This window comes from Megalopta genalis, chromosome 2 (genome assembly GCF_051020955.1).
Source record: "Megalopta genalis isolate 19385.01 chromosome 2, iyMegGena1_principal, whole genome shotgun sequence".
Lineage (NCBI taxonomy): Eukaryota > Metazoa > Arthropoda > Insecta > Hymenoptera > Halictidae > Megalopta > Megalopta genalis.
Window position 1 is genome coordinate 28506594 of NC_135014.1, and position 26897 is coordinate 28533490.

At 45.2% G+C, this 26897-nt stretch overlaps 1 protein-coding gene across 1 annotated transcript in view; it reads left to right on the plus strand.

The window, feature by feature from the left end:
* Window positions 1-565: 565 nt before the first annotated feature.
* LOC117229797 (uncharacterized) overlaps window positions 566-26897 on the plus strand; it is a 128067-nt gene continuing 101735 nt past the window's right edge. The window contains exon 1 of the mRNA XM_033486599.2: window positions 566-1528. Coding sequence (XP_033342490.1) covers window positions 1453-1528 — 76 coding nt within the window. The 5' untranslated portion in view covers window positions 566-1452. The remainder of the gene's footprint in view (window positions 1529-26897) is intronic.

Here is a 26897-nt window from a genome sequence, read left to right on the forward strand (position 1 = left end):
AATCAGCTGGACGTGATCGAACGGTTCGCGCGCGGCGTCGTCCAATTAGCTTAAACAACAGCATTAGTTTCGAGCATTTTTTTCTTCTTCGAAACCGGCTCCGCGCGCCCGACCCCGTTTCCATCCAAGTATAATAGGAAGTTAATTTTACACTTTCCACTTGTTATTGCAGAGTAGGATCACCCTGTTCTCGATTGCGCCACAACTTTCGCCGCACCCTGTACACTTGCGGCGTGAAAGAGAGTGTGTGCGACAGCGAGACGGCGAGCAAGAGAGAGAGAGAGAGAGAGAGAGAGAGAGAGAGAGAGAGGGAGAAGCGGCAGAAGGAAAGACAGGGACGCGGGAAGCGTGGATAGGGAGAAAGGGGTGCGGATAGGCGCCGAGGGGAGGGTCAGACGTTCTACCGTTGCTTGCAACCAGCAAGCTTGCGTGGAGGTGGGCCGCGCGGGGGACGGCGCGGAGGTGGGGGCAAGCCGATGGCTGGTGGGGGGAGGGTAGTGGGTGGCAGCTGAGCACGTAGTGATAGGGGAAATCAGTCGCGGTTCGAGTACCGCCACGTATGCACGCGGGCGAGCCTGCTCGTCTCGTAATTCTGCGCCAGAGACACGGTTCCTTCCGTGGCCGGCGCGAAGGGATCCCCCCATTGAAATAAATAGAGCACACGCGGGTTACCCGGGGCGTTCAGGCACACCGTGAAATTCCTGATCTTCTCTCCCAGCATTTATTACCCCTTTCGTGGAGAACAGCGAGGACACCGCGACGCTTGCGCCGTTTACCGGCCGGACCCGGTGACCAACCAGAAAACACTCCGATGTAAACAGAGAGCGGAGTTTTTAAACGGCGAAAAAAAGAGTTCGAGCGGCGAGACGCTCGCGGACGAGAAAGAGAGGGGAACAGAGAAAAAGAGAGAGAGAGAGGGAGAGAGAGAACGAGGCCCGGCCTCGCTCCCTCTAGCTCGGTCCGATTCGCTCGCTCCTATCCCCACCACCCACTCTTTCTTTCTCTCGTGACGAAAGGACGTTCGAGATTATCCGAGCGAGCGTTTCTACGAGGGGAAAGTCGTGTCTTTGATACACACCAGTTTTCAATTGTCGCTCGAGAAGATTCCGCGCGAGTACCAAGAGTCGCCTAAAGCCGCCCCCCGCCGGTCTCCCCAAGTAACCCGCCGCAGTTTCGCATAAGTCTATCCAGAGACCCCGTTGTGTTTTCTTTCGGTCGCCGCGAACGGTGTGCCGGGAACAACAACAACGTCCAAGGAGACAGCAGACAGCAGCAGAACTGCGACGATTGTTCTTGTCGTGCGAGGTGTAGTGACTAGATATATTTGCTGTGTCCGAGAAGATACACTGTGCGCAGAGAGCCGGAGGAGCGAGAAGAAGACAAAAAGAGAGAGAGAGAGAGAGAGCGAGAAAGAGAGAGAGAGGCGGAAAAAGAGAGAAACTGTGGACCAAGATGCTCGACTTCGAACAACAGGCTAATCAGGCACAGGCATTGGCGTCGCTCGACGAAGACTGGCACCTGCTAGAGGGTGAGTGCACGACCTTCGCAACTATACTTCTTCGGATAGCTTGCATGCCCCGCGAAATCCGCGATCAATTTATCACCGTTCGGGAACGGCTAGAATTTCGGACAAAGACGCGTGTTCGACTGTGCCAGAGAGTCTATCTGGACTCGCGTTCGTTGACACCTTCTTCGCGACACGATCGCGATTTGCCGCCAAAAGTTGTCGTTCGCGCGTTCACACAGGATGGACCCAATCGTCGATTCTAAACGTTGGATAACGTATCGAAGAAATAAAATGTATCGCGGTGATTTAGATCGTTTTATCGTCGGAAGTGGGTTATTATCCGTTATTTGAAATAATATTTTTACCCGGCGCTGGACAACGCGCAGCGGCGTCGACATTGCACTGTATCGGTGCACACCTGGTGAAACCTGTGTCGAAGCGGATACACACGATGACCCTTTCAGGCATATTGCTTTCCTGCTCCGGTGCTCGGCTATACGGGGTGTTAATAAATTAGACGCGTGCACCTTGCGCCTTGATCGGCGCTCGATTGTCAAACGTTACTTGATTTCTTTTCTCTCTCTTCCTCGCTCTCTCTTTCTCTCTCTCTCGCTCTCTTTCTCTCTCTCTCGCTCTCTTTCTCTCTCTCTCGCTCTCTTTCTCTCTCTCTCGCTCTCTTTCTCTCTCTCTCGCTCTCTTTCTCTCTCTCTCGCTCTCTTTCTCTCTCTCTCGCTCTCTTTCTCTCTCTCTCTCGCTCTCTTTCTCTCCTTCTCGCTCTCTTTCTCTCTTTCGCGCGCTCTCTCTCTTTTTCTCGCTCTCTTTCTCCCCTCTCTTCGAATTCGCTTTCTCGCGGGCCGTTGTTTCTAGGTCAGGTTAGGTATTCTAAGACGCTCTATCGCGGAACGTGCACCCAGGGGGAAAAAAGAAGTATTCACGTGCATCTCTGTGACTCGGCCGAGCGAAATTACAAGCAGATGAAAATCATCGTTCGGATTTACTTTCGCGTTCATCGGTTCGTTCGAAACAAAAGTTCGCAACGGCGTGCCGCGTACATTTTCATTCTTTAGCGCTCCGTCGAGCCCAGCGTTATTATTGCACTTGTGGAATAATGTGCGGAGATGCTCAAAGGGCGATATCGCATCGTTCGCAATGGAAGTAATTAAGCCGCGGGGGGAACGAAGATATCGAAATTATTGAATAATCTTCGCGAGAAAGGAGAACGGGGAACCGGTCGTCTCTGGTACGGCTTCGTGCTTTTTGTATCGAATCGAACAAACGCGAGAGAAACGTGTACGGCAGGCACGCCGGCTCTGTAGCACGCTGTCGCTATTTTTGTCTTCCTGCGCATCAGAAGCGACGATGTCACGGAAGATGCAAATTTAATCCGACGCGAACCCGTCGCGAATTGATACAAACGTACCGAACAAAATAAACCCGGTTTTTACGATCGTTCGAAATGCGAGGCTGTTGCCGACCGAGTCTGTTAAAGGCATGTATGTCTATATACAGGGTGTCCCGAAAATGTCTCGCAACCCGGGAACGGGAGGTTCCCGAGGTGATTCGAAGCAACTTTTTCCTTTGCGAAAATTTTCTCCGAGGCTTCGTTTACGAGTTATTAACGAAAAACGCTGACCAATAAGAGGCGAGCTCGGCTGGCGCGCGGCGGCCCAGCCAACGAGCGCACGCAGCCCAGTTCCGCTCATTGGCTCGACCGTCTCGCGCCAAATGATCTAGCTTCCGATTGGTCACTGTTTTTCGTTAATAACTCGTAAACGAAGCCGCGGATCGCATTTTCGCTAAGGAAAAAGTTGCTTCAAATGGCCTCAGGAATCCCCTGCTTTCGGATTACGAGACATTTTTGGGACACCAAAATTTGATCTATTTATATCTATTATCTATTATGTTCTATTATCTAAATTTGATCTCTCTCTCTCTCTCACACACACACACACACACACACATTCTCTCTCTTCATAAACTCTCTTCATAACAAAAGTAGAGAAAGAGAGAGAGAGGGAGAAAGAGAGTGAATCGAGATGTACGAAAGAAAAAGAAAAACAAAAATTGTGCCGTTCCATCTGGAAAACGATCAAGAACGAAGAAGCGCCGATCGACGTGACTGTGAAAAAACAAAATCATAGCGCGAAGGGTTGACGCGACCGCGTCGACGTTTCCCGGCGAGTATATCTGGATCGAATTTATCACCGTTTTATTTCGTGTTTTTCCCCCGGAACAATTCGTTGAATGGGTGCGCACAGAAACATCGACACTCGGTAGGTTTTTCGCAGCGTTTCTCGGTCGCGTGATCGCACACGCGTCCCAGAATCGGGCGACAAAAGGCCCAGGGAGATCTCTCTTTGTGCCGGCCGATCGAGGCTCCTGAAAATTATAATCGAGCACACAGGTTGTTACGAAACGCAACCCGTGACAAGCGACACTTGGCTGGGTGGCGCGTCCGAACGTACTTTTTATCGAACAGCTGCCTTCCGGACCAGCCTTTCGGCTCCGGCTGTCCTTCTACCTGACCGCACGAACCCCCGGAGACGGGCGTCCCCACGGTCTTCGCACCATGATTTCGAATTTCGCGCCGTTTTGCCGCCGAAAGCCGGCACGCGCGTCTCTCGCCGACTGCCCTCGATTTGTACGCGACAACCTCCCGACTCTTGCTCTCTTCAAATATTAGTTTTCGAATGATGGCGCCTGCTACTTTCTCGGATACGGAAAATTTTCTATGCAAAGTATTTGCATAATATGCATAATATTTTTCTACGCAACAATTAACAATTAACCGTCCGAGCGAACAAGACCGGTTTTAAGTTTTTTGTTTTAACTGCCGCGCAAACCGTCTCAAACATTTGATAAAATTAAATTAAAATTAAATGAAGATTGAAAGTTAAATTGCATAGTGTTAATTACATTTTTAAGATTTTCACGTTTTACGGATTCTAATAGAATTTGGAGGATGTGCCAGATTAGCGTGCTATTTAACCCTTGACCACGGTCGCGGAGTCTTCTTTGAAGAGAAGAAGAATTCTCTACGCGACTATGAAATATTTTGCCATAAAAATGTGCAATACCTGCTATATATTATATATATTATATTATATTATATTATTATATATATTTATATATATATATATTATATTATATTATATTATTATATATATTGCTGTCACAAATTCGGATGTCCATGGTCAAAGGTTAATTTTCCAATCCGAGCAAATAATGCCATATACGGCATAACAGTCGCATCGTTAAAACTACTGAAACTACAAAGACTGTTCCACAGAAAAGTGATCGAATAAATTTCATAGAGCAAGCATACATCACGATCAATAGGACCAAATAAAATCACCACCGTCTTATAATCGTCGTTCCGACAAAGCGTTGATCCAGCATCGATCCCGTCGGATGCGCGTTCGATATGCAAACGAAGGCGTCGGGAAGAAGAAAGTCCGAAAGTTCGACGGAAAGAAAAGTGAAAGGGGCGAGCGACGTGTAAAACACCGTCGGTGCTAGAAGGGAGAAAAAAAAAAGATCCTAGAAATACATATTTCGCGGCGAGAGTTTCGAGAGCGGGGAACGCATAATTCCGCGGCTGAGCCGCTGCGTTGCTCTCCGCGCCGCCGGAAACGTTAATAGTCTACAAATCGTTTTCTATCGAGCGGCATTAACGAACGAGCGGTTACATTCGTCGACGAGTATTAGGGTGGTAAACGCGCGGGAGGAATTAGCTGCAAATATTTGGGCGCGGCGCGGTTTCGATCGCGTAACAGTGGGCGGCCGGTTAATTGACTTTTAAATTCGGTCATAGCTTCCGGAAAATTGAGACTCGTCGCCGCGCTCCGGCCAGCCACCGAGCCCGGCGCGGGGAGGGGGAGGGAGGCGCGAGCGCGTCGGGAAGTTTATTTAATGCGGCGCATCGATGCATCAATCGCTGCGCGACAGCCCAGTTCGCCCTCGGTCGAAACCTTTATCTCCCGACCCGGCGTGCACCGCGCGCGCCCTTCCAAATTTCTCGTCGTCGGAATGACTGACGGTGATTCCGAAACAATATTTGAATCGTCAACAGTCCCCATCTGCCTCCGCCGATCGAATTTCTCCCGGCTTCTCGAACCACTTTCAATCCCCTATCGCGCTGTAATATCTCGTCGCGAAGATTTCGAATTGCTGAATTTACAAAATATGCACGTACGGCTCGCATTCGACGTGTAACGTGTACAGGCTGTGGTCTGAGTATGCATATAGGGTGGACAAAATGACTCGATTACTCGGTGCACGGGTTGTCTTAGAAATGTCTCGCAAACTGTGTGTAGTGGGTTCCTCGGATCATTTGAAGTAACTTTTTCCTTAGCGAAAATGCAATCCGAGGCTTCGTTTGCGAGTTATCGATGAAAAACGGTGACCAATGAGAGGCGAACGCGGCTGGCGCGCAGGGCGACCCATCCAATCGGCGCAAGTGGGCTTCGCGCGCTCGTTGGCTGCTCCGCCTCCCGCGCCAGTCGCGCTCGCCTTTCATTGGTCGCTGTTTTTCGTTAATAACTCGTAAACGAAGCCGCGGATTGCATTTTCGCTGAGGAAAAAGTTATTTCAAATTACCTCAGGAACGATTGTCTGCATTTCGAGACATTTTTGGGACATTCTGTATTTTACTCGTTGTCGACGAGAAGATGTGAATAGAATACAAGAAATATAATACGAAGAACAATAAAATATGAAATAGGAGACAATAGAATAGAGAATAGAATACAAAAAAATCAGCGCTCGATTGGAGCAGTCGGTAAAACTCCTCGTGGAAACGTCGTGGCAGTTGAAGCGGCTGCGATCTTATCTTCCTAATTGAATTTTCGAAGATTGAAAATCGGTGGCCGATTAGAAAGTGTCGGTGCCGCGTAACAATCGTTGCAATCGGAAGAGGGTTTCGGTGGCCTCCGGGTAACGCCTCGGTTGAGAGTCGTTTGCAATCCCGATTTCCGGAGCACACTCTCGTCCGTTATCCACGTTATGCGAGCGGCGGCGGTGCTCGCATATTGCGTCGCTCGGAAAGCACGACTCGCACCTGTTTCACGGCGCGTAAACGTTTGCGGGTACAATATCGTGTTTGGGCGATGCCTGGACTCTCACCTGGCCGCAGAAACGTGTTCTTTCTTTTTCTCGCATTTTTTCCCCCCGTTGAACCCTCCCGGCACACCGGGACCCGGCCCGGCCCGGCCCGACCGCGTTCCCGCCAGTCGCGCGGTGGTCGCCGCGCGACTCGAAACCGTCTCACCTGCATTCGTTCGCCGTTGATTTCGAGATAACGATCATGCGATGCAGCGATAATCCTACGTTCTACCCTGGATCGAGCCGAATTCGATCGAATCCTTCCCCTCCTCCATCCGCTCCCGGCTTTCTATTGGGTTGGCAACTAAGTAATTGCCGATTTGTTCAATGAAATAAAAATTTCTTTTTACTTGGAACGAAGTTTAATCTGTAATGTATTTTCCATTTTGTTCGATGACCTTTCGCCATCTCTCCGACAACTTGAAAATTCCACGCTCGTAGAAAGTCCGATCCTTTTCGGCCAAAAACTGAGTTAAGTGAGATTTTACAGCGTCATCATCGTTAAAAGTTTTACCACGAAGGGAGTTGTCCAGGGATCGAAATAAGTGGTAATCCGATGGCGCGAGATCAGGGCTAAACGGTGGGTGTAACATTAATTCCCAACCTATATCCATGAATTTTTGCCGAGTGGACAAAGACGTGTGCGGCCTAGCATTGTCCTGCTGGAAAATGACACCTTTACGATCGACCAATTCTGCTCGCTTTTCCTTGACCGCTGCATTCAATTTGTCCAGTTGCTAACATTCACGGATAATAAAGGTTGGTATGGTAAAGTCAGGGTTTTGAAGATGACGCGGCGAGGACAGAGTTCGAGGATGAGGCAGAGTTTGGGGATGAGTCAAGGGTGAAATCATGGTTTACAGAAGATTTCGGGATGTTCGATAAGAAGATAATGAAACGATGTTGGTACACGGTGATAAGTGATGATGAACAATGGTGTAGAATTGGTGTACGATGCAACATTGATGATAATGAGTAACGTAACGACAATGGTAGTGATAATAATAATAATAATAATAGTAATAATAAGAAGAAGAGAAAGAAGAAGAATAAGAAGGAGAATAAGAAGAAAAAGAAAAAGAAGAAAAAGAATAAGAAAAAAAATAAGAATAATAATAATAAGAAAAAGAATAAGAAAAAGAATAAGAAAAAGAATAAGAAGAATAATAATAAGAAAAAGAATAAGAAGAATAAGAATAAGAAGAAAAATAACAAGAAAAAGAATAAGAAGTATAAGAAAAAGAAGAAGAAGAAATCTAGTGAGAATTAAAGTGCTGGACTAGGTCGTAACAAGGAGACGCGATTATTTGTTCCTTGCACCTCGTTTTTATAACAATTAACAATCGGCAATTACAAAAACGAGCCTCGAGGCTCGAACAATCGAACCTCCTCTTCCAAAATGATCCATTTTCGTTTCCAAGCCGAGCATCGATTAGATAAAATTGACTGCACAATAATTACCATTCGTCGTTTCCAAAAAAACAAACAATTCCTAATTCGCGTTGCACAAGCATGCGGCTGCGCGAATTGTACGAATAACAACGCTTTCGTCGGATGTTCTAATCGAGGTTCGGATCGTCGTGGAATTTGTCCGATCGGAGAAAGTGAACGGGTATGCAGACGACGATCGGGGAACGTCGGGTTGTATCTTTTCGAGAGCGTAGATCGAGCCGGCGGCGGCGATGCGGTTAAATTCTACTACGGCCATCGGAGTTAGGCTCCCGTGAATCGTATCTGGGTAAACATGGCGGATCGAAAATGGCGGACGAGCCAAGTGAACGCGATGCTTCCGCGGGAATATGGGTCGTGCACCGTACAATAGTAATAGATACGCAGGGCGGGACGCGGTTGCTTTCTCCGGGGCCTCTGCTCCATTGTTGACCTCGATCGGATGTCGGTGACCTATAACAGGCCCGACCTTCGGACGACCTTCGAAAAAGAGCCGCGCTTCCTCTTTCGGAACCGACCGCGACACTTGTTGGAACTTCGGCCTTGGGATTCGATCGCCGTTTTTTTGTTTTCTTTTTTTTTTTTTGATCGAACGAGGACCGGTCGATGCTTCTCTTGGCCAACCGAAATTCATAATCGATAATTGAACCGTTTATTTTGAAAGTGGCATAAGTCACTTTGTTTTGAAGTCGATATATTTAAGGGTTTGCGTTTTTTTTAACGCGTTTAAAAATATGGATGCTAACTTTCGAGAAGATTTACTTGTATTTGTTATCTCGGGATACTGATATTTTTCTCGGTATAAATAATTTCGTATAAACATTAAAAAATCACCACTTTTCATTACGGTAACGTGACTTATGCCACTTTCAAAATAAACGGCTCAATTATCGATCTTCTTGGTCTTCTCCGTCGATCGTTACCGCTCACTTTCCCGGCTGAAATCGGCGGATTATCGTTTATTATCATTCGTCGCCGGATCGCTGATTTTCGACGTTCAGGCGGGAATTAATTTAAATTTATTGGGGGTTAAATTTATTGGTAAATTAATTGATCGAGTGAAATCGTTCGTAAAAAAGATTCAGAACCGCGTTGATTTAACGCTCGACAGGACGGGTTGGTTTCTTCTCTGTATTCCTTGGTTCCCGGGCATTTTTCGAGAGAATCCAAATGGACGCGGTTTCATCGAATCAACGCAGTTTCAGAGAAAATTTCACAAAGTTATTTATTTACATGGTCGAAAACCCGACGCGCGTAAAAATGAAAAACTAACGCGGCGTGATAAAAATTCAAGCGGAAACGCGAATGCACGCGGCCCGTTCGAGGAAGTCGGAATGGAAAAACGTATAATAAATTTAACCGTGACGAGTCTGTTGAGTTAAGTTAACTGATTAAAATCAGTCGAAGAAAGAAACGTATCTGCGTGTAAACTCCCTTTATCTTGCGATTAACGTCTTATCTACCGTTTTCGAACACTTTCTTCTTCGATCGTAGATCGACCGTTGAGAATCGCCCGAAAAATTGTTCAAAGATCTGCGACCGTATCGTCCGTAATCCGTCAAATTATTTCAATTAATATAACGTAATAATATATATAATATAATATAACATAATATAATATAATATAATATAATATGATATAAAATAATATAATATAATATAATATAATATAATATAATATAATATAATATAATATGATATAATATGATATAATATGATATAATATGATATAATATGATATAATATGATATAATATGATATAATATGATATAATATGATATAATATGATATAATATGATATAATATGATATAATATAATATAATATAATATAATATAATATAATATAATATAATATAATATAAAATAATATAATATAACATATATAATAATATGTAATAATATAACGTAGCGAGTTCTCTCGAAATTGTCATTCAAAACGAAATCATCGAACTTTTCAAAATCAAGTGGCGTAACCAAATCTTGTCCATTCCACCGTTATTTCCTTGATCAAATTGTTCCGATTTTGTGCGGCGCGTTTAACGAGCTTCCGGCAAATAAAGAGTTAATTACCGCCGACCGTTTCGCAACGATCTACGCGGAGAGATCTCCCGAGAATTTCGATTCGTCGTCAAGACGATCGAACCATCGGATCGAAGCGAGACACGAGATTCCGAGGGGGAAAAAAGAAGCGGCGGTGAATTAATCGTAAGGTCCGAGAAAAATTCTGTCGGTGTCGCATCGGCGAACCGGGGATATCCGCGAGTCGTCGTCGCCGTCGCCGACGAGGAAGAGGCGGTGTGTATTTGCATTTAAGGCCAATGGGATACACATGGTTATCGTCCTCTTGAATCGGCGACCGCGACCGGCGCCGTTTCCAAACGGTGTGCAGCGGTCTAACTTGTTGCACGCGTCCGAAGAATTCGTAAAGGTCAAAGAATGGCGCAAACGGCATAAATCAAGCGGCGCGCGTTCGTTGAACGCGCCCGTTGTAAGCGCGCGGGTCGCGTCGCGTCGCGCCGACGACGGGCGATTCGAAGCATTTGGAACAGGAAAACTCAAGACACTGTTGCGAGAGACGCCGCGGAATCGGACCAAGGAAATACAATTTTTCTTCGCTCCCTTGCGCGTTTACTTGGTCCTTCTTCTTTCCGTTCGTCGCGGTCGATCGTTATGCTTGTTCGCTGCAGAATGTAAATTTAACCGTGCACCGCGGTAAATTCGCTCGCGTATTAGGTTCGAGATGGGACGTTCGAGAGAGCGTTCGCAGCAGACGATCTCTATGCTTGTCCGCTGCAAAATGTAAATTTAACCGTACACCACGGTAAATTCGCTCGCGTCTTAGGTTCAAGGTAGAGCGCTCTCTCTAACGCTCGCTATTCTTGTCCACTATAGAATGTAAATTTAACCGTGCACCGCGGTAAATTCACTCGCGTCTTTAGTTTGAAATAGAGCGCTCTCTCTAGCATTCTCTGCGATCGATCGCTATGCTTGTCCACTATAGAATGTAAATTTAACCGTGCGTCACGGTAAATTCGCTTGCGTTTTAGGTTCGAGGTAGAACGCTCGAGAGATCGTTCGCTGCGGTCGATCACTATGCTTGTCTACTGCAGAATGTAAATTTAACCGTGCACCACGGTAGATTCGCTCGCGTCTTTAGGTTCGAGGCAGAACGCTCTCTCTAGCGCTCGCAGCAGTCGATCTCTATGCTTGTCCACTATAGAATGTAAATTTAACCGTGCACCGCGGTAAATTCGCTCGCGTTTTAGTTTCGAGACGGGACGTTCGAGAGAGCGTTCGCAGGTTGACGCGCTCGTAATATTCCGGTCACGGGGAATTTGGTCGAGCTCGGCTGCACGCTCCAGCGGGCCGAGAACATTAGCACTCGTTTCCCGAATCGCAGCCAGATAAACGTAATATCCGGATAAAGAGTATCGGGTCGAAGACAAACAGGCCGGGTGTCGCGCTAGATCGGCGGATCGCGCCGCCGTGTTCTCGTTCGGCCGTTATTGCAACGGTCCCTGGGTCCGGCAGGAAATTAGCCGATCGAATTGCACGGCCCTCTGTGTTCGAGCTGTCCTGTCGTGTCGCGTTGGTCACCGGACGCGCAGTTAGTCAACAACCGACGCGGCGCGCGGCGCGTCGGTGAATAAATAAGAACGATTTTTCGACGGGTCGTCGATTCGTCGTTCGCCGAGGCATTGGCCTAATTGCCGAGTCAGGGACACACGGGGCCAGATTTCGGTCTATACTGCTCGCTTCTCGACCGTTGTACCCGTCCGACATCAAGGACCCACCAGTTCGTTCACACCTTCTGCGTATCGTCTCTCTCTCTCTCTCTCTCTTTTTTCCTCTATTTTTGGATCGATGCTCCTTTTTTATTCTGCAAAAAATCGTCGAGCCGTCCGCGAGTCCTTGTGTGTGTGTGTGTGTGTGTGTGTGTGTGTGTGTGTGTGTGTGTGTGTGTGTGTGTGTGTGTGTGTGTGTGTGTGTGAATGCGAACTTCCATAAATCTGCTCCTTCGAGATTCTTTGTTATCGTTGGTTCGGTGCTCGAAACGATTTTTCTCTGCGAGAATATGTAGTCGCTAAATTGGTAAAGACGAATCGTACGCTACGATTGCATCAAAACCAGAAAATCTGGGAATACTAGGTTGCGATCCTTTGGGCGGCTCGTTTTTATACTTTTTGAAACGATTCGAAGGCAATTCAAAGGAGGTCACGTGACGCGATTCGAAGACAATTCGAAGGCCACGTGGCACAATTCGAAGGCAATTCAAAAGCCACACGATTCGATTCGAAGGCAATTCGAAAGCCATAAGGCGATTCGAAGACAATTCAAAGACCACGATGGCACGATTCGAAGGCAATTCGGATTCCAGATGACACGATTCGAAGGAAATTCGAAGGCCACGTGACACGATTCCAAGGCAATTCAGAGGCCACATGCCGCGATTCGGTTGCATTCGATTCACGCCCGCCGCTAAAAATCGCGCACCGCTGTTAACACTCTAAAACTATAAATCGATAATAAATGTACCCGGGCGAAAGGACCGGCACAGGGAAATTCACGGCGGCCCGAAATTCGGCATTTCCGGGAGAAATTACTGTGCACGCGTATGGGAGCATAGGCGGACGCTGCGATCGGCAAGGAGGAGGATCGTCTTTCCGTGCGGCTGTTTATGTAGTTTATATCTATTCGACCCGTTGAATTTTCATCGCGTGCCAAGATTTAAAATGCATCCGTTCCAGTGGCGCGGCGGCGGCGGCGGCGGTGAGGCTATACCTCGTCCGTTCACCGAAACGTTTTGATGAAAAAAATGCAAACGCGGGGAGAGAGACGGGGATATGGCGGCGGGGAGCGAGGGGGGGAAGGAGAAGGAGAGAGGAAGGGAGAGACGGAGAAAGAGAGAGAGAGAGAGAGAGAGAGAGAATGAGAGTGATAGAGAGACGAAGAGAGAAAGAGAGTGATAGAGAAACGAAGAGAGAAAGAGAGCGACAGAGAGACGAAGAGGGAAGAGGGAGAGCCCGAGAGGGAGGGAAAGGGCAGGAGGGGCTCCGGCGGCAGCACTGCGGCAGAAAACTGGTCCAGGTGCAAGCTCGATACTCCCGGAGAGCGTGATTCGCGTTGAATATTCGCCAACTGGAATTCCTTATCCCTGCAAAGCCGGCGTTGCCCTGCGAGCGCAACGGTACTACTCGCTTTTCAGCTCGTTCCTCCTCCTCCTTCTCGCCCCTCCTCGCCCCCGTCGGCCGATCGAACGTCTCGCTGCGATTAGAAGCTACGCGACGCGCCTACTCGCGCGCGATCCTTCGGTAATTAACCCTTTGACTGCCACGGACGCATATACTCGTCTAACGAGAACAGCGGAGCTAGCTCCCCGTGCGCCACGGACGCGTATATACGCGTCCGGAAATTGCAGCCATCAACTGCGGAACAAGCAGAAGATCGCTCTTCAACAGTATATACGGTCGGACGTAACTGTTCCTCCTTGCTCTTTCCCAGGTTTATCTGACCGACGCGGTTGAAGCCGAGGATTGAAAACGTTCCGACAATAACAACCGTTTCGAACTGTTGCACGTGCGTCGTCCTGTCGGCTCTAACTGGGAACTGTTTTTTACGAACAACCGAAAAATCTCGCAACTGTTGCGAACGGACCGCCGAGATTTATGGGATATCAAACAATTATCTGCGCGTCGCTGGCAAGAAATCGAATCCGATCGAGCAATATCCGATCTAATACAATTTAGCATAATCACAGTACAATGAAAATAATGCGTTGACATTATAAATACCGGTCGGCTGTCTGATATATTTTAAATTGCGACTGCTCAATTTTGTAATAATTATTGTACATCTATTTTGTATCAATTATTTACTCCGCGGTCTATTTGCGAAGTGTATCAGTTCCGGCTCTGTATCGATTTCGGTTGCGGTTCTACAGAATCGATCCTACGAATCGATGTATTAAAAGTATGCATTTTATGTATGTATATGTATTTGAGTCGAGAACAAAATATAGACGAAGGAACGGTTATATTTTTAGAAATTCGACAGCCTCGCTTACTTTATGCCTTTGAAAGAGACGTTGTTAAAACGATAAAAATATTTTGTTTATGCAAAAGTACGTATCCGCATTTTGTCCTTTGTTTATAATATTTCAACGAGAAGAAAAATTTGAAGTTCTTTAAGCGACGAAAGTGATGAATACTTTTGTTTAAACAATATTTCTTACGGTTTTAATAATATCCCCTTAAAGGACGTAAGAAAGCTGTTAAATTTTTATCGCGACTATTTTTTTATACCCTCTACAATTTTAGGGATATATGTATATATATAAATAAATAGGGAAACAGCTATCTCTCTTACACATATAAGGGGTGTTTTCACCCCGAAGAAACGCACTCGAATGACAAAAATAGCTCGAGACTTCCCTCAAGGTCCCCGAAAAACCTGCTACCACGGTTTCAACGAAATTCGAATTTTCGGGTCGCCGCCGCATTTCCGTTGCGAGCAACTGCTCCGTTATCGTCCGAACATTGGCGTCGCCTTACTCCGGCCGGATACAATCGCCAGCAGATTTCTACGAGAACAGCGTCCATCGACGGACGCGTATCGCGAACGAGCGTTCGACGTAGCAATAAATGCACACTCGGAGACATGACGCGATTCGAAGGCAATTCGAAAGCCACGTGGCACGATTCGAAGGCAATTCAGAGGCCACACGACACGATTCGAAGGCAATTCGAAGGCCATAAGGCGATTCGATGACAATTCAAAGGCCACGTGACACGATTCGAAGGCAATTCGGAGACATGACACGATTCGAAGGCAATTCGAAAGCCACGTGGCACGATTCGAAGGCAATTCGAATCCACGTGGCACGATTCGAAGGCAATTCAGAGGCCACACGACACGATTCGAAGGCAATTCGAAGGCCATAAAGCGTTTCGAAGACAATTCAAAGGCCATGTGACACGATTCGAAGGCAATTCGGAGACATGACACGATTCGAAGGCAATTCGAAAGCCACGTGGCACGATTCGAAGGCAATTCGAATCCACGTGGCACGATTCGAAGGCAATTCAGAGGCCACACGACACGATTCGAAGGCAATTCGAAGACCATAAAGCGTTTTGAAGACAATTCAAAGGCCATGTGACACGATTCGAAGGCAATTCGAAAGCCACGTGGCACGATTCGAAGGCAATTCAGAGGCCACACGACACGATTCGAAGGCAATTCGAAGGCCATAAAGCGTTTTGAAGACAATTCAAAGGCCATGTGACACGATTCGAAGGCAATTCGAAAGCCACGTGGCACGATTCGAAGGCAATTCAGAGGCCACACGACACGATTCGAAGGCAATTCGAAGGCCATAAGGCGTTTCGAAGACAATTCAAAGGCCACGTGACACGATTCGAAGGCAATTCGGATTCCAGATGACACGATTCGAAGGAAATTCAAAGGCCACGTGACACGATTCCAGGACAATTCAGAGACCACATGCCACGATTCGGTTGCATTCGATTCACGCCCGTCGCTAAAAATCGCACACCACTGTTAACACTCTCAAACTATAAATCGATAATAAATGCACACGGGCGTAGGACCGGCACAGGGAAATTCACGGTAGCCCGAAATTCGGCATTTCCGGGAGAATTTACTGTGCACATGTATGGGAGTATAGGCGGACGCTGCGATCGGTAAGAAGGAGGATCGTCTTCAACGATCGACGACAACGACGATTCCTCGACGACTTCGTAACGGGGCATCCGTAGAATTCCTGGTTTCAACTTTCAAAGAGCCAAGGACGGATCCTTGGCAGAAGTGACGCGTTCCCCGCGACGACGACGACGCAGACGTCGTCCCTTGCGTCGCTCGTCCATCGGTTGTAGACATCGGTCCGTCGCGCTTTCGCTCGTCGAGATAAGATTAAGCGCGATTATCGTCGCGAGGAATTCCCAGCACGTGGAGTCGAACGATCACGCAACGCGCCCGGATGTGGATCGCCGAGCGAGCCCGTAATACGTTCGTTACCCGGCGATTAATTCGAGCCATTAGATGTTTAAACATTCGCGGCAACAATATTAATTTTTTCGTTGTTTTATGCCGCGATCGAACGGTCGCAATTAGCCCGTTCGATTAATGATAAATAATCATAATAATTATTCCGTCGTCAACCTCGGGCGCGCTCTTAAGCACCCGGGCGAAATTGGCGCCGTTGAATATCCTCGAAGCGGAAGGGTTACCCGGTCGCGCCCCGCTCGAAAAAAAGCTTAATTATCGATACGCGGGTTAAAGCGGGAAGCTCCGACGAGTGTTCCGGAATTTTTTCGCATTTTTTCGAAGCCCAGAACAATCAAATCGTCGACGTTGAAAACGCGTCGCGTTATTACAAACATAATCGCCGCGGCGGAGAATTAATTAACCGTTGGCACCGCGGCGCGTTTTTTCGTAGTGACGTAATTCGAAAGCGAACGTCTTGTCCGCGGAAATTATTCGAGACGCCTTGAAACTCGCCGGCGAGGACTGCGGCGATTGGGGATGCGGTAAATTCTTTCTAATCGACGCTCGGATTGTAATCACACGAAAATGGACAATTTGGGAGGTGGAGATACGATTTATTCGAGGCTCGCAGCTCGTTTTTATAGTCGTTAACAAATCTGTAACTATCGAAACGAGGCCGCAAGGCTCGAACAATCGTATCTGCTCTTCCGAAATTGTCCAAATTTTAAGAGCGTCGATTGTATTCCCTGATTGACGCTCGAATTGACTCTCCAATTGACGCACCGCGAAAATGAACAATTTGGATAGAGGAGATACGATTATTACTAGCCTCGTGGCTCGACAACTATGAAAACGAGTCGCGAGGTACGAACGATCGCGTCTCCACTCCCCGAATTGTCCATTTCTGTGCACAATCCGTGCGTCAATTACGGAGAATTTACCGACGCGACCGACGGGAACCGTCTCGCCGAGGAAATCGTGTGTCTCTTAACCGCATCGCGAGCGGAACGCGACGCTCGAAATCGTTAAGGGCCTGGCGGACGCGCGACGGAGCGGGTTAATTAATCAACGGTTCGCGCGATTTTACCCCGGTTAATTATTTACTTGCTACGTAGAGTCTCTGTTGCTTGCCTCGGTGCAGGATAATGTAACAACGTCGTTTTACACGGGCCGAGTCTCGCCCGTTACACGCCATCATTATTCGCATCGTCCTTGCATCGTCGCTTCATTTTACACGTGTATCGCTCCCCTCCCCTCACCCTCTTTTTATCCTTTTCCGTTTTCTATCGCGGCGGCGTGCGTTCCTCGTCGAATCGTCGTCGTTTCGACGCTTCTCCGACGCCGTCAACGATCTATCGTTCTCGTTGAAACGCGACGACAACGTCGTCTATATATACAGGGTGTCCCGAAAATGTCTCGCAATCCGGAAGTGGCGGGTTCCTCGGATCATTTGAAGCAGCTTCTTCGTTTACAAAAATTTTCTCCGAGGCACCGTTGACGAGTTATTAACGAAAAACAGTGACCAATGAGAGGCGAGTACGGCATCCCGACATTTGGCATTTTCACGGAGAAATTACTATATTAGTATATCAGTACACTTTCTATATTACTATATAAGCATATTAGTATATCAGTCTGGTTACTATATTAGCATATTAGTATATTAGTCTAGTTATTATTACTATAATCAGTGTAATACTACAGTACTAGGCACAGGGAAATTCAGGGCATCCCGATATTTGGCATTTTCATGGAGAAATTACTGTATTAGTATATCAGTACACTTTCTATATTACTATATTAGTATATCAGTCTAGTTACTATTACTATAATTAGTGTAGAACTACGGTACAAGGCACAGGGAAATTCAGGGCATCCCGATATTTGGCATTTTCACGGAGAAATTACTGTATTAGTATATCAGTACACTTTCTATACTACTATATTACTATATTATTATATTAGTCGAGGTACTATTACTATAATCAGTGTAGTACTACAGTACTAGGCACAGGGAAATTCAGGGCACCCCGATATTTGGCATTTTCACGGAGAAATTACTGTATTAGTATATCAGTACACTTTCTATACTACTATATTATTATATTAGTCGAGTTACTATTACTATAATTAGTGTAGTACTACAGTACTAGGCACAGGGAAATTCAGGGCACCCCGATATTTGGCATTTTCACGGAGGAATTACTGTATTAGTATATCAGTACACTTTCTATATTACTATATTAGTATATTAGGATATCAGTCTAGTTATTATTACTATAATTAGTATAGTACTACAGTACTAGGCACGGGGAAATTCAGGGCACCCCGATATTTGGCATTTTCACGGAGAAATTACTGTATTAGTATATCAGTACACTTTCTATACTACTATATTATTATATTAGTCGAATTACTATTACTATAATTAGTGTAGTACTACAGTACTAGGCGCAGGGAAATTCAGGGCACCCCGATATTTGGCATTTTCACGGAGAAATTACTGTATTAGTATATCAGTACACTTCCATATTACTACATTAGCATATTAGTATATCAGTCTAGTTACTATTACTATAATTATTAATATAGTACTACAGCACAACTATAGTATACTAATACCGTATTACTCGCAAGCTGCGCCATCACTGTCGCACTCGCCACAGTAAAACGTGCAACGAATTCTCACGCGCTCGTCCACCCAGTTCATCTTGTCCAACGACGACAAGTTCATCGTTCGAACCGCAAATACAAGGTATCGTGTTCGAAGGACGAACGCGACCCGATCGCGAGAAATCGTTCGCGCGCACAGATGGGCGGCCCTCCGCTATCCGAACAGCGGGGTGTTACCGGCGAAAGTTCGGGACGGATTACGCGGGGAGCATCGTCGGGGCACCGGGTTACGATTTAACCAGGATGGTGGTGTCGGCGAGCTACCAAGGTCGACCGGGACGAGTTATCTTTCTCGAATCGACGTTAAACACCGGCACGGACGTTAGAGCGGGTTTATTATACCGGCGTTATGCGCGTACACACGCATACGCGTACACGTGCACATGCACACACACGGGCCGGTCGGCCAGAGGTGGAGTTGCAAATCAATAACCGGTGTTAGAAGGCATTTGGCCACGCCGAGATATCGATTGTGTAGCGCCGGTCTGCACGGTGTGTGTGTGTGTGTGTGTGTACACTGTGTGTGCGGGGCACAAGCCGCACCACCGACAGCCGATAGAGGTGTCCGAAGACGACGCAACCGTGACAAGACTTCGGACCGAGGATCGGCGGGATCGCGCGATCGCTATGCCGACAAAAGAGCCGATCGTGCTCCAGGTAGTTTGTTAACATGGATCCTCGAAATCTCCGGAGTGGCCGGCCGCATGGAAATCGCCCGGCGTCTTTACACGCCGGACAGCGAAAGTATTCCGACGGATTACGTAATATGTATGTACCGTCGATCGCGACGCGACGCGGCGCGACGGTACGAATCAGCGTTCTAGATGGACGTAAATCATGCGCCGTTTTAGACTGTTCGCGATTCATCGAATTGTTTATTCGGGATCTTGATGTTACGTGGATCGTGCGAAGATTGGGTCCTTTAAGTGTATTGTGCGAATATCGGTGTACATATATAAATTATGCAGAGTATATTAATTATGTAAAGTATGTAAACTGTATAACTATATGAATGTTATAAACTGTATAAACTACAATAAACTATATAATCTGTATAATCTGTATAAATTATATAAACTATAATAAACTATGTAATCTATATAAATTATATAAACTATAATAAACTATATAATCTATTTAAACTATATAAACTATGTAAAGTATGTAACTATATAAAGTAATTAATAACTATATAAACTATATAAACTATACAAATGATATAAACTATATAAAGTAATTAATAACTATATAAACTATATAAACTATGTAATGTATGTAACTATATAAAGTAATTAATAACTATATAAACTATATAAATTATATAAACTATATAAACCATATAAACTATGTAAAGTGTGTAACTATATAAAGTAATTAATAACTATATAAACTATATAAACTATGTAATGTATGTAACTATATAAAGTAATTAATAACTATATAAACTATATAAATTATATAAACTATATAAACCATATAAACTATGTAAAGTGTGTAACTATATAAAGTAATTAATAACTATATAAACTATATAAATTATATAAACTATATAAACCATATAAACTATGTAAAGTGTGTAACTATATAAAGTAATTAATAACTATATAAACTATATAAATTATATAAATTATATAAACTATATAAACTATATGACTGTATAAAGGTTATAAGCTACATAAACTACATAAATACGTAAACATGTTGTTTATTTATGCATATACGTATATACAGAAAATTATAAATAGTATAAATAGAAATAACGATTACGAAATCAAATCGGAGTCGGCCGACATGACTCGACGATTAGATAAGCTTTAAAAATACACGACCCGCAGACTAGCCGATATTAAAACTTGGATTTTATAAAAACCTCTTCTGTATACAGTTCGAACTATGTATATCACCGTTAAACTTTCAAATTGATCGAGTTGGAAATTGTTTAGGAACTTAAAGAACTAATCGGTATCAAGAAATGATGTTCGATCGGTTACAACCGTTCTCGACGAATTAACTCCGTCGAGAACATCTAACTTACGTTGGTTCGGTTAAGTAAACGATTAAATGTTAGTAAAAAAAAAAGAAAGAAAAAGAAACAAATAAACTTAAAAAACGAAACGGTCGTTTCATAACAACTTAATTCTATATCACAACAGCCACGCGTACGCTTTTCAAAGAGATTGCGACAGCTAACGGGTTAAACGAGAGTCCCATTTAAATACAACGTAACTCTTGATTACAAAGATTTATTGTGAAATGCTTTGTTTAAAAACTTCGTCCACTCGTATATGAATGTAAAATTATTAATAACAGTACATAAAATATTACTTGTTCTAGGATAATTACAAATTAAGAATAAATTAAGTTGATTATAAAATAAAATAAAATAAAGCAAATAAAATAATGATTAATTAATAAAACATTACTAATAATACCGTTAATATACCAGATGACGCGTAGAACTTCAAATAAACCTCGCAGTCGTCGAATGGGACTTTTTAAGCACTGATTTCAGCGCTTATACAGTCGCTGCATCGATCGCAACGTGCGCCATTAGTCTCGTCAAACATTCCGAAAAAAGAATAATACGAACGATACATCTATTTCCTGTCGCGACTTTATCCTAATCGCGAATCACACTGTCCCTATAAAATTCGAAAAGCGAGCGACTGTTCCACGTCGGTTCGCAAACATCGATCCCGCGCGCGCGGAAATATAAAAGTCCGTAGAACTCGAACCGTACGGAAACAGCTTTTTGGGGTGTCAAGTGTTGGATCGTCGATTAGGTTCTCCACGATCGCGAGATTTTCGGGGCACGGATCTCGACGAGGCCGGAATTCTAGAGGGTCGTGGTGTCGGACTATTCATATCTGGCCGCGTCGAATCGACGGGATAAATCGGCTGTCCGCGAAGGTCCATGACGAAGGTGGACGGGCAGAGTCGTTGGCAAAAGAGAGAGAGAAAGAGAGCGAGAGAGAGGGGGGTAGGTCGGGGGGACGAGTAGGGTGGGCAACGTTGAAAGGATTAATGAAAACGAGGGTGCCGAAGTTGGGTCAATGGCGTAACCGTAGGGCGCGTGACTTGCCTCGGATTCGTCGGACACGCGCGCACAATGGGGGCCGCTCCTTCTTGTTTTAACGCGTCGATTAATCGCTGATAAACAGAGAAAAAAAAGGAAAGAAACGGCGGCGGCGGGAACGCGGGAACGAAGAGAGCCGGCCTAATTAAACGGAGCGCGGCCGAGCCGCGAATGAAATTCGCACGATTCTGTCGGCCGCCGCAATTCGTTCCGGTTCGCGCCGCGTGCGTCGCGTGCCGCGGCGGCAATCGTTCCGCATATTTTTTCGCGTTCCCGTTAATCGGACATTTTATTTCTCAATTTTTGGCGCGATACATCGCCGCGTCGTCGGTTATTCGCCGCCGACAAAAATCGCGATATCGCGACAAAAACGATCTGTTTGCAGGAACAAACAGAAGCCGCGCGCGCGCGCGCCGACGAGAAGCCGGCGTCCCGAAAAAACCGGACAGGAATTTTTCGAAAACGCGGCCGAACGGAGAATCCGCGAAAATATTTGTACGAATCGTTCCGCGGCGTTCCGTTCGAAAAATCCCGGATCAAAAGTCGCGATCGCATCGCAAACCATTTAATATGTTTTCCCAATCGGCGGACGGATCGCCGCGTTAATAATCATTCCCCGAGGTCGGCGGTCCGCGAAGATCTATCGTTCTCGTCGAAATGCGACGACAACGCCGTCTATATACAGGATGTCCTAAAAATGTCTCGCGATCCGAAAGTAGGGGATTCCTGAGGTGATTTGAAGCAACTTTTTCCTTGGCGAAAATGCGATCCGCGGCTTCGTTTACGAGTTATTAACGAAAAACAGTGACCAATCGGAGGCGAGATCATTGGGCGCGAGACGGCCGAGCCAATGAGCGGAACTGGGCTGCTTGCGCTCGTTGGCTGGGCCGCCGCGCGCCAGCCGAGCTCGCCTCTTATTGGTCAGTGTTTTTGGTTAATAACTCGTAAACGAAGCCTCGGAGAAAATTTTCGCAAAGGAGAAAGTTGCTTCGAATGACCTCAGGAACCTCCCGTTTCCGGATTGCGAGTCATTTTCGTATATGTACGTATATATGTATATATACAGTTAATTCTGCCTAATTTTCGTTCAACTTATAAACAAAAACGGAGAATTTGGAAAGAGCAGACTCGAATAGTCGTATCTCCTCTTCCCGAATTGTGCATTTCCGTTTGCAAGCTGAGATTAATCGCAACGATCAATGTTTTCCCAATCGGCGGACGGCGTTAATTATCATTCTCCGAGGTCGGCGGTCGTCCCTAAAAGAATTACAGGAAAGCGAGGATCCTTCGGCCGGTGTGTCCCGGCAGGATCGATAGTCCGCTCGCCTTCGAGCGGAGAGAGAGAGAGAGAGAGAGAGAGAGAGAGAGAGAGCCGCGCGTACGAGCGAACCGACTCCTGCAGCAGCTAATAAGACACATGGTTCGCCGGTGCAAAGCGAGCCTTTCGCGGCGTCAAAGCGAATCCATAATTACGTTTTCATAGTCGGCCGGCCGTTCATGCGCGTGCCGACGGGGGAGGACGGCGCGGTTCCCAATCAATCGGACCCCGTTAAACTACGGAATCACTTTATGCCGTAACGGGATCGTTCCAACATTTAAATGATTCATGCCACCCCCCGCGCGGCCAACTCTCGCGTCCTATTCCGCGCGTCGTCCCACGCTGCTCCAGGAATTTACGACGCCCCTAAAATGTTAAGGGTTGCGCGCACCGAATCGCCCGTTCTCGCGATGCGTACGCGCATTAACCCTTTGCCCGGCGATTCAAGTTTCGAGAAGGTTGCGCCGCGAGCCACGACAACGAGATCGACCACGTCTCTCGGACGTGGTTATAGGGCAAAGGGTTAAATCAAAACGGCGCCCTGTGGACAAAGGGCCGCGAACAAAGGTTCGCCTACAATTTCGTCCGCTTCGCATCGAGGAATCGCCGCGAAACGATCATTCGAGTCCTCGCGGTTTCGCGGGCGAGTTTAGAAGGGTTAAATCGAAGGGTTGATCGAAGACGAATTTCCGCGACAGTCGAGAGAAAGAGGCCGGTCTGTCCTGTCTGTCTGGCTCTCTTCTCTCGGCGTCGGGTGTAACGCGGCCGATAAGAGGGTGTTTACGCGCGCCGAATCCGCGCAAGCTGTAATAAAATCGAATGAAAGTTGCGGTCCGCACGCCTCCGACGGATATATCGCGTACGACGACGACGACGACGACGACGTCGACGTCGACGTCGCGATCGATATTACATACACAGGGACCGACCGGCTCGCCTCGCTTCGGTTTAGAGGCCGGGCTCTCTATGGCAATTCGGTGTTTTACGATGTTGATCGACCCGCCGACATAATTACGAACCCGTGCGCCTGACGTCCAATTAATTCCGGCTGGACCGGCGGCTTTTCGCGGACATTTGAGGCGTCGATTTTATTATTCGTTTTAACCCCCCCCCCCCCCTCCCCCTCTCCGCCTACCGCCTCTCTTCGGCCCGCCTGACTTCCGGCCCTTTTCTTTTTGCCGTTTTTAGCCGGTTCTGCTTGATCGTTCTCTCTTCGATACTCTCTCTCTCTCTCTTTCTCTCTCTCTCTCTCTCTCTCTCTCTCTCTCTCTCTCTCCCTCTCTCTCTCTCTCGTATGTAAATACGATACATTCTTAACGAAAGTTTTACGGAGCTGTTTTATGTAGCTGTTTTATATTACTTCGTAGAAATAACGTTAATATATTCGTTCGAAATTTTAGCGATTTTTTAATTGGATTATCTTTTTACGGAATTGGAATCTTTTGGTTATTGGGAAGTAAGAGGAGTATAGTCTAGATGTCTACATGACGATACTTAAATAATCCTAGATATAATAACAGTAATAAATTTTCTCGGAAAGTGCAATGTGTGCGATCGAATGTAAAATGTTTGAATTATTGAATAAATTCTTCTTGAACAGATTTCGATCTTCTTTGATCTTTATGCAACGAAAGAATCTTTTGCATCGATCAAAGGGAACGAAGGTTTAAATCAGTCGAAAACGATAATGATACTTGACATAACCTCAAACAATAAAAATAGTATTTTATATATTCGTTCATATAATATTGTAGTATAATAGTATAGTAATAATAATATAGACAATAATATAAATAAATAATAAAATATATAGTGGTAATAGCTTAGTATAATAGTAAATATAATATAATATAATATAATATAATATAATATATAAATAAATAAATGTAGTATAAAGTACTAGATAAATAACCTCGACATAACCTCAAACAATAAAAATAGTATTTTATATACTCGTTCATATAATAGTATAGTAATAATAATATAAATAAATAATAAAAAATATAGTGGTAATAGTTTAGTATAATAGTATACTTTATATAATAGTAAATATAATATAATATAAAATAATATAATATATAAATATAATATAATATATAAATAAATAAATAAATAAATATAATATAAAGTACTTTATAAATAACCTCGACATAACCTCAAACAATAAAACCTCAAACACCGCTACATACTGCTTGAATTTGATGAAATTTTTGCGGTTGTTCGCCGGGTCGCGTTGAAAGAGCGCGTTAAAGGATTGCGGTACTTTTCGAAGAGCCGTGTGCCGGCGATGTCAGTGTCTCCCGCGGATTATTCCAAGCGTACACCAGAGTCTCGCTGGTTTAAGAGACGAGAGAGAGTACAGGTGCGAGCGGGAAAGTCTAGCGTGTTAAAATCAGCTCGTTCGGCCGGTTCGGGCTTGACGAGGTGTCGGGTTGTTCCGGGGTTCGGGGGTTCGGGGTGGGGCGCGGGGGTTGCGGGGCGGCTCACCCCGTTTTTCGACGGCAAACCCGGGGAGAAGGTTAAATCGGGGAAGGTGTCGTAACATTATTACGCGCATAGCGACCCGCCGATAAAGTCCGCGTTGCGTAATACACCTTGTCATCCCTATCCGGTTCAGGGGCTCTCCCGCGCGAATATCTGTTGTAATATCCCGCAACTCGTGGGAGGTGTATCGTCTCCCGTTTCATCGAACTTTTTATTAATAACGAGCCATTGTTTTCGCCTCTTCCGGGAAGAGTCTGCTTCCAGGACTCGTTATCGTTTCTGCTCCGGGAACGATTTTACCAAACCATCCAGACTTTCACCGCGCGCGTTCTTGCTCTATTATTGCGCCGCCGCTTTTTTTGCCGTGCCTTCTTCGTTCTGTTCCGCGAGATTTTTCGCGAACATGAAATAGCGTCGCGTCTTCTTGGATTGCGAAGAGAATTACATATACTCGCTCGGCGATCGTTCTTAAATTCATGGCTTTTGTAATGCATATAGACATATGCATACGTGTATATGCATATAGATTATATTATATTATATATATAAATATATATAAATATATTATATTATAATATTTATATATTATTATTATATTTATTGTATTATTATATTTATATGTTATTATTATATTTATTATAATATTTATATTTAAATATAAATATATATAAATATTTATATATATATATATTTATTTATTTATTATATATAATTATAATTTCTTTGAAATCGAAACCAAAATCTAATCTTTTGCTATAGAAAGATCAGCCTCGAAGACGGTGCAGTTTCTGCGCTAGAAACAATACTCACATTTTTGCACTAAGAATAACACTTTTGCGAATAAAATTCACCTTTTCGCAAATAAAATCAATCGCTTCGCGGATGAAAATTGGCCGTCACTTATCCAGTTGTTGAATTTAATATAAATTGATGCGCTTCGATATAAATTAACGAAAATAAAGTAAATTAAGATCATTATTAATAATTGATCTTGCGTTAATCTTCGACAAGTACATACTTTGCGAGATATCGTTCGATTGTTAAATCGAGTATTTCGATTACAAGTAATTCGCGTGAACCTGAGAATCAACGAGAGGATTAATAATTGCACGCGAACCCTGTACAGAGACACGTGTTAAACATTAATTCTCTTCTTTCGTGCGGCAACGATTAAAACTAAAAGGAACTCGAATAATTTTTGCTGCGAATATCATGATAGAAGTGGTTAACACGTGGGAATAACCGAATGCTCGGTGGAACAGAGTGCGCGAATAAATGG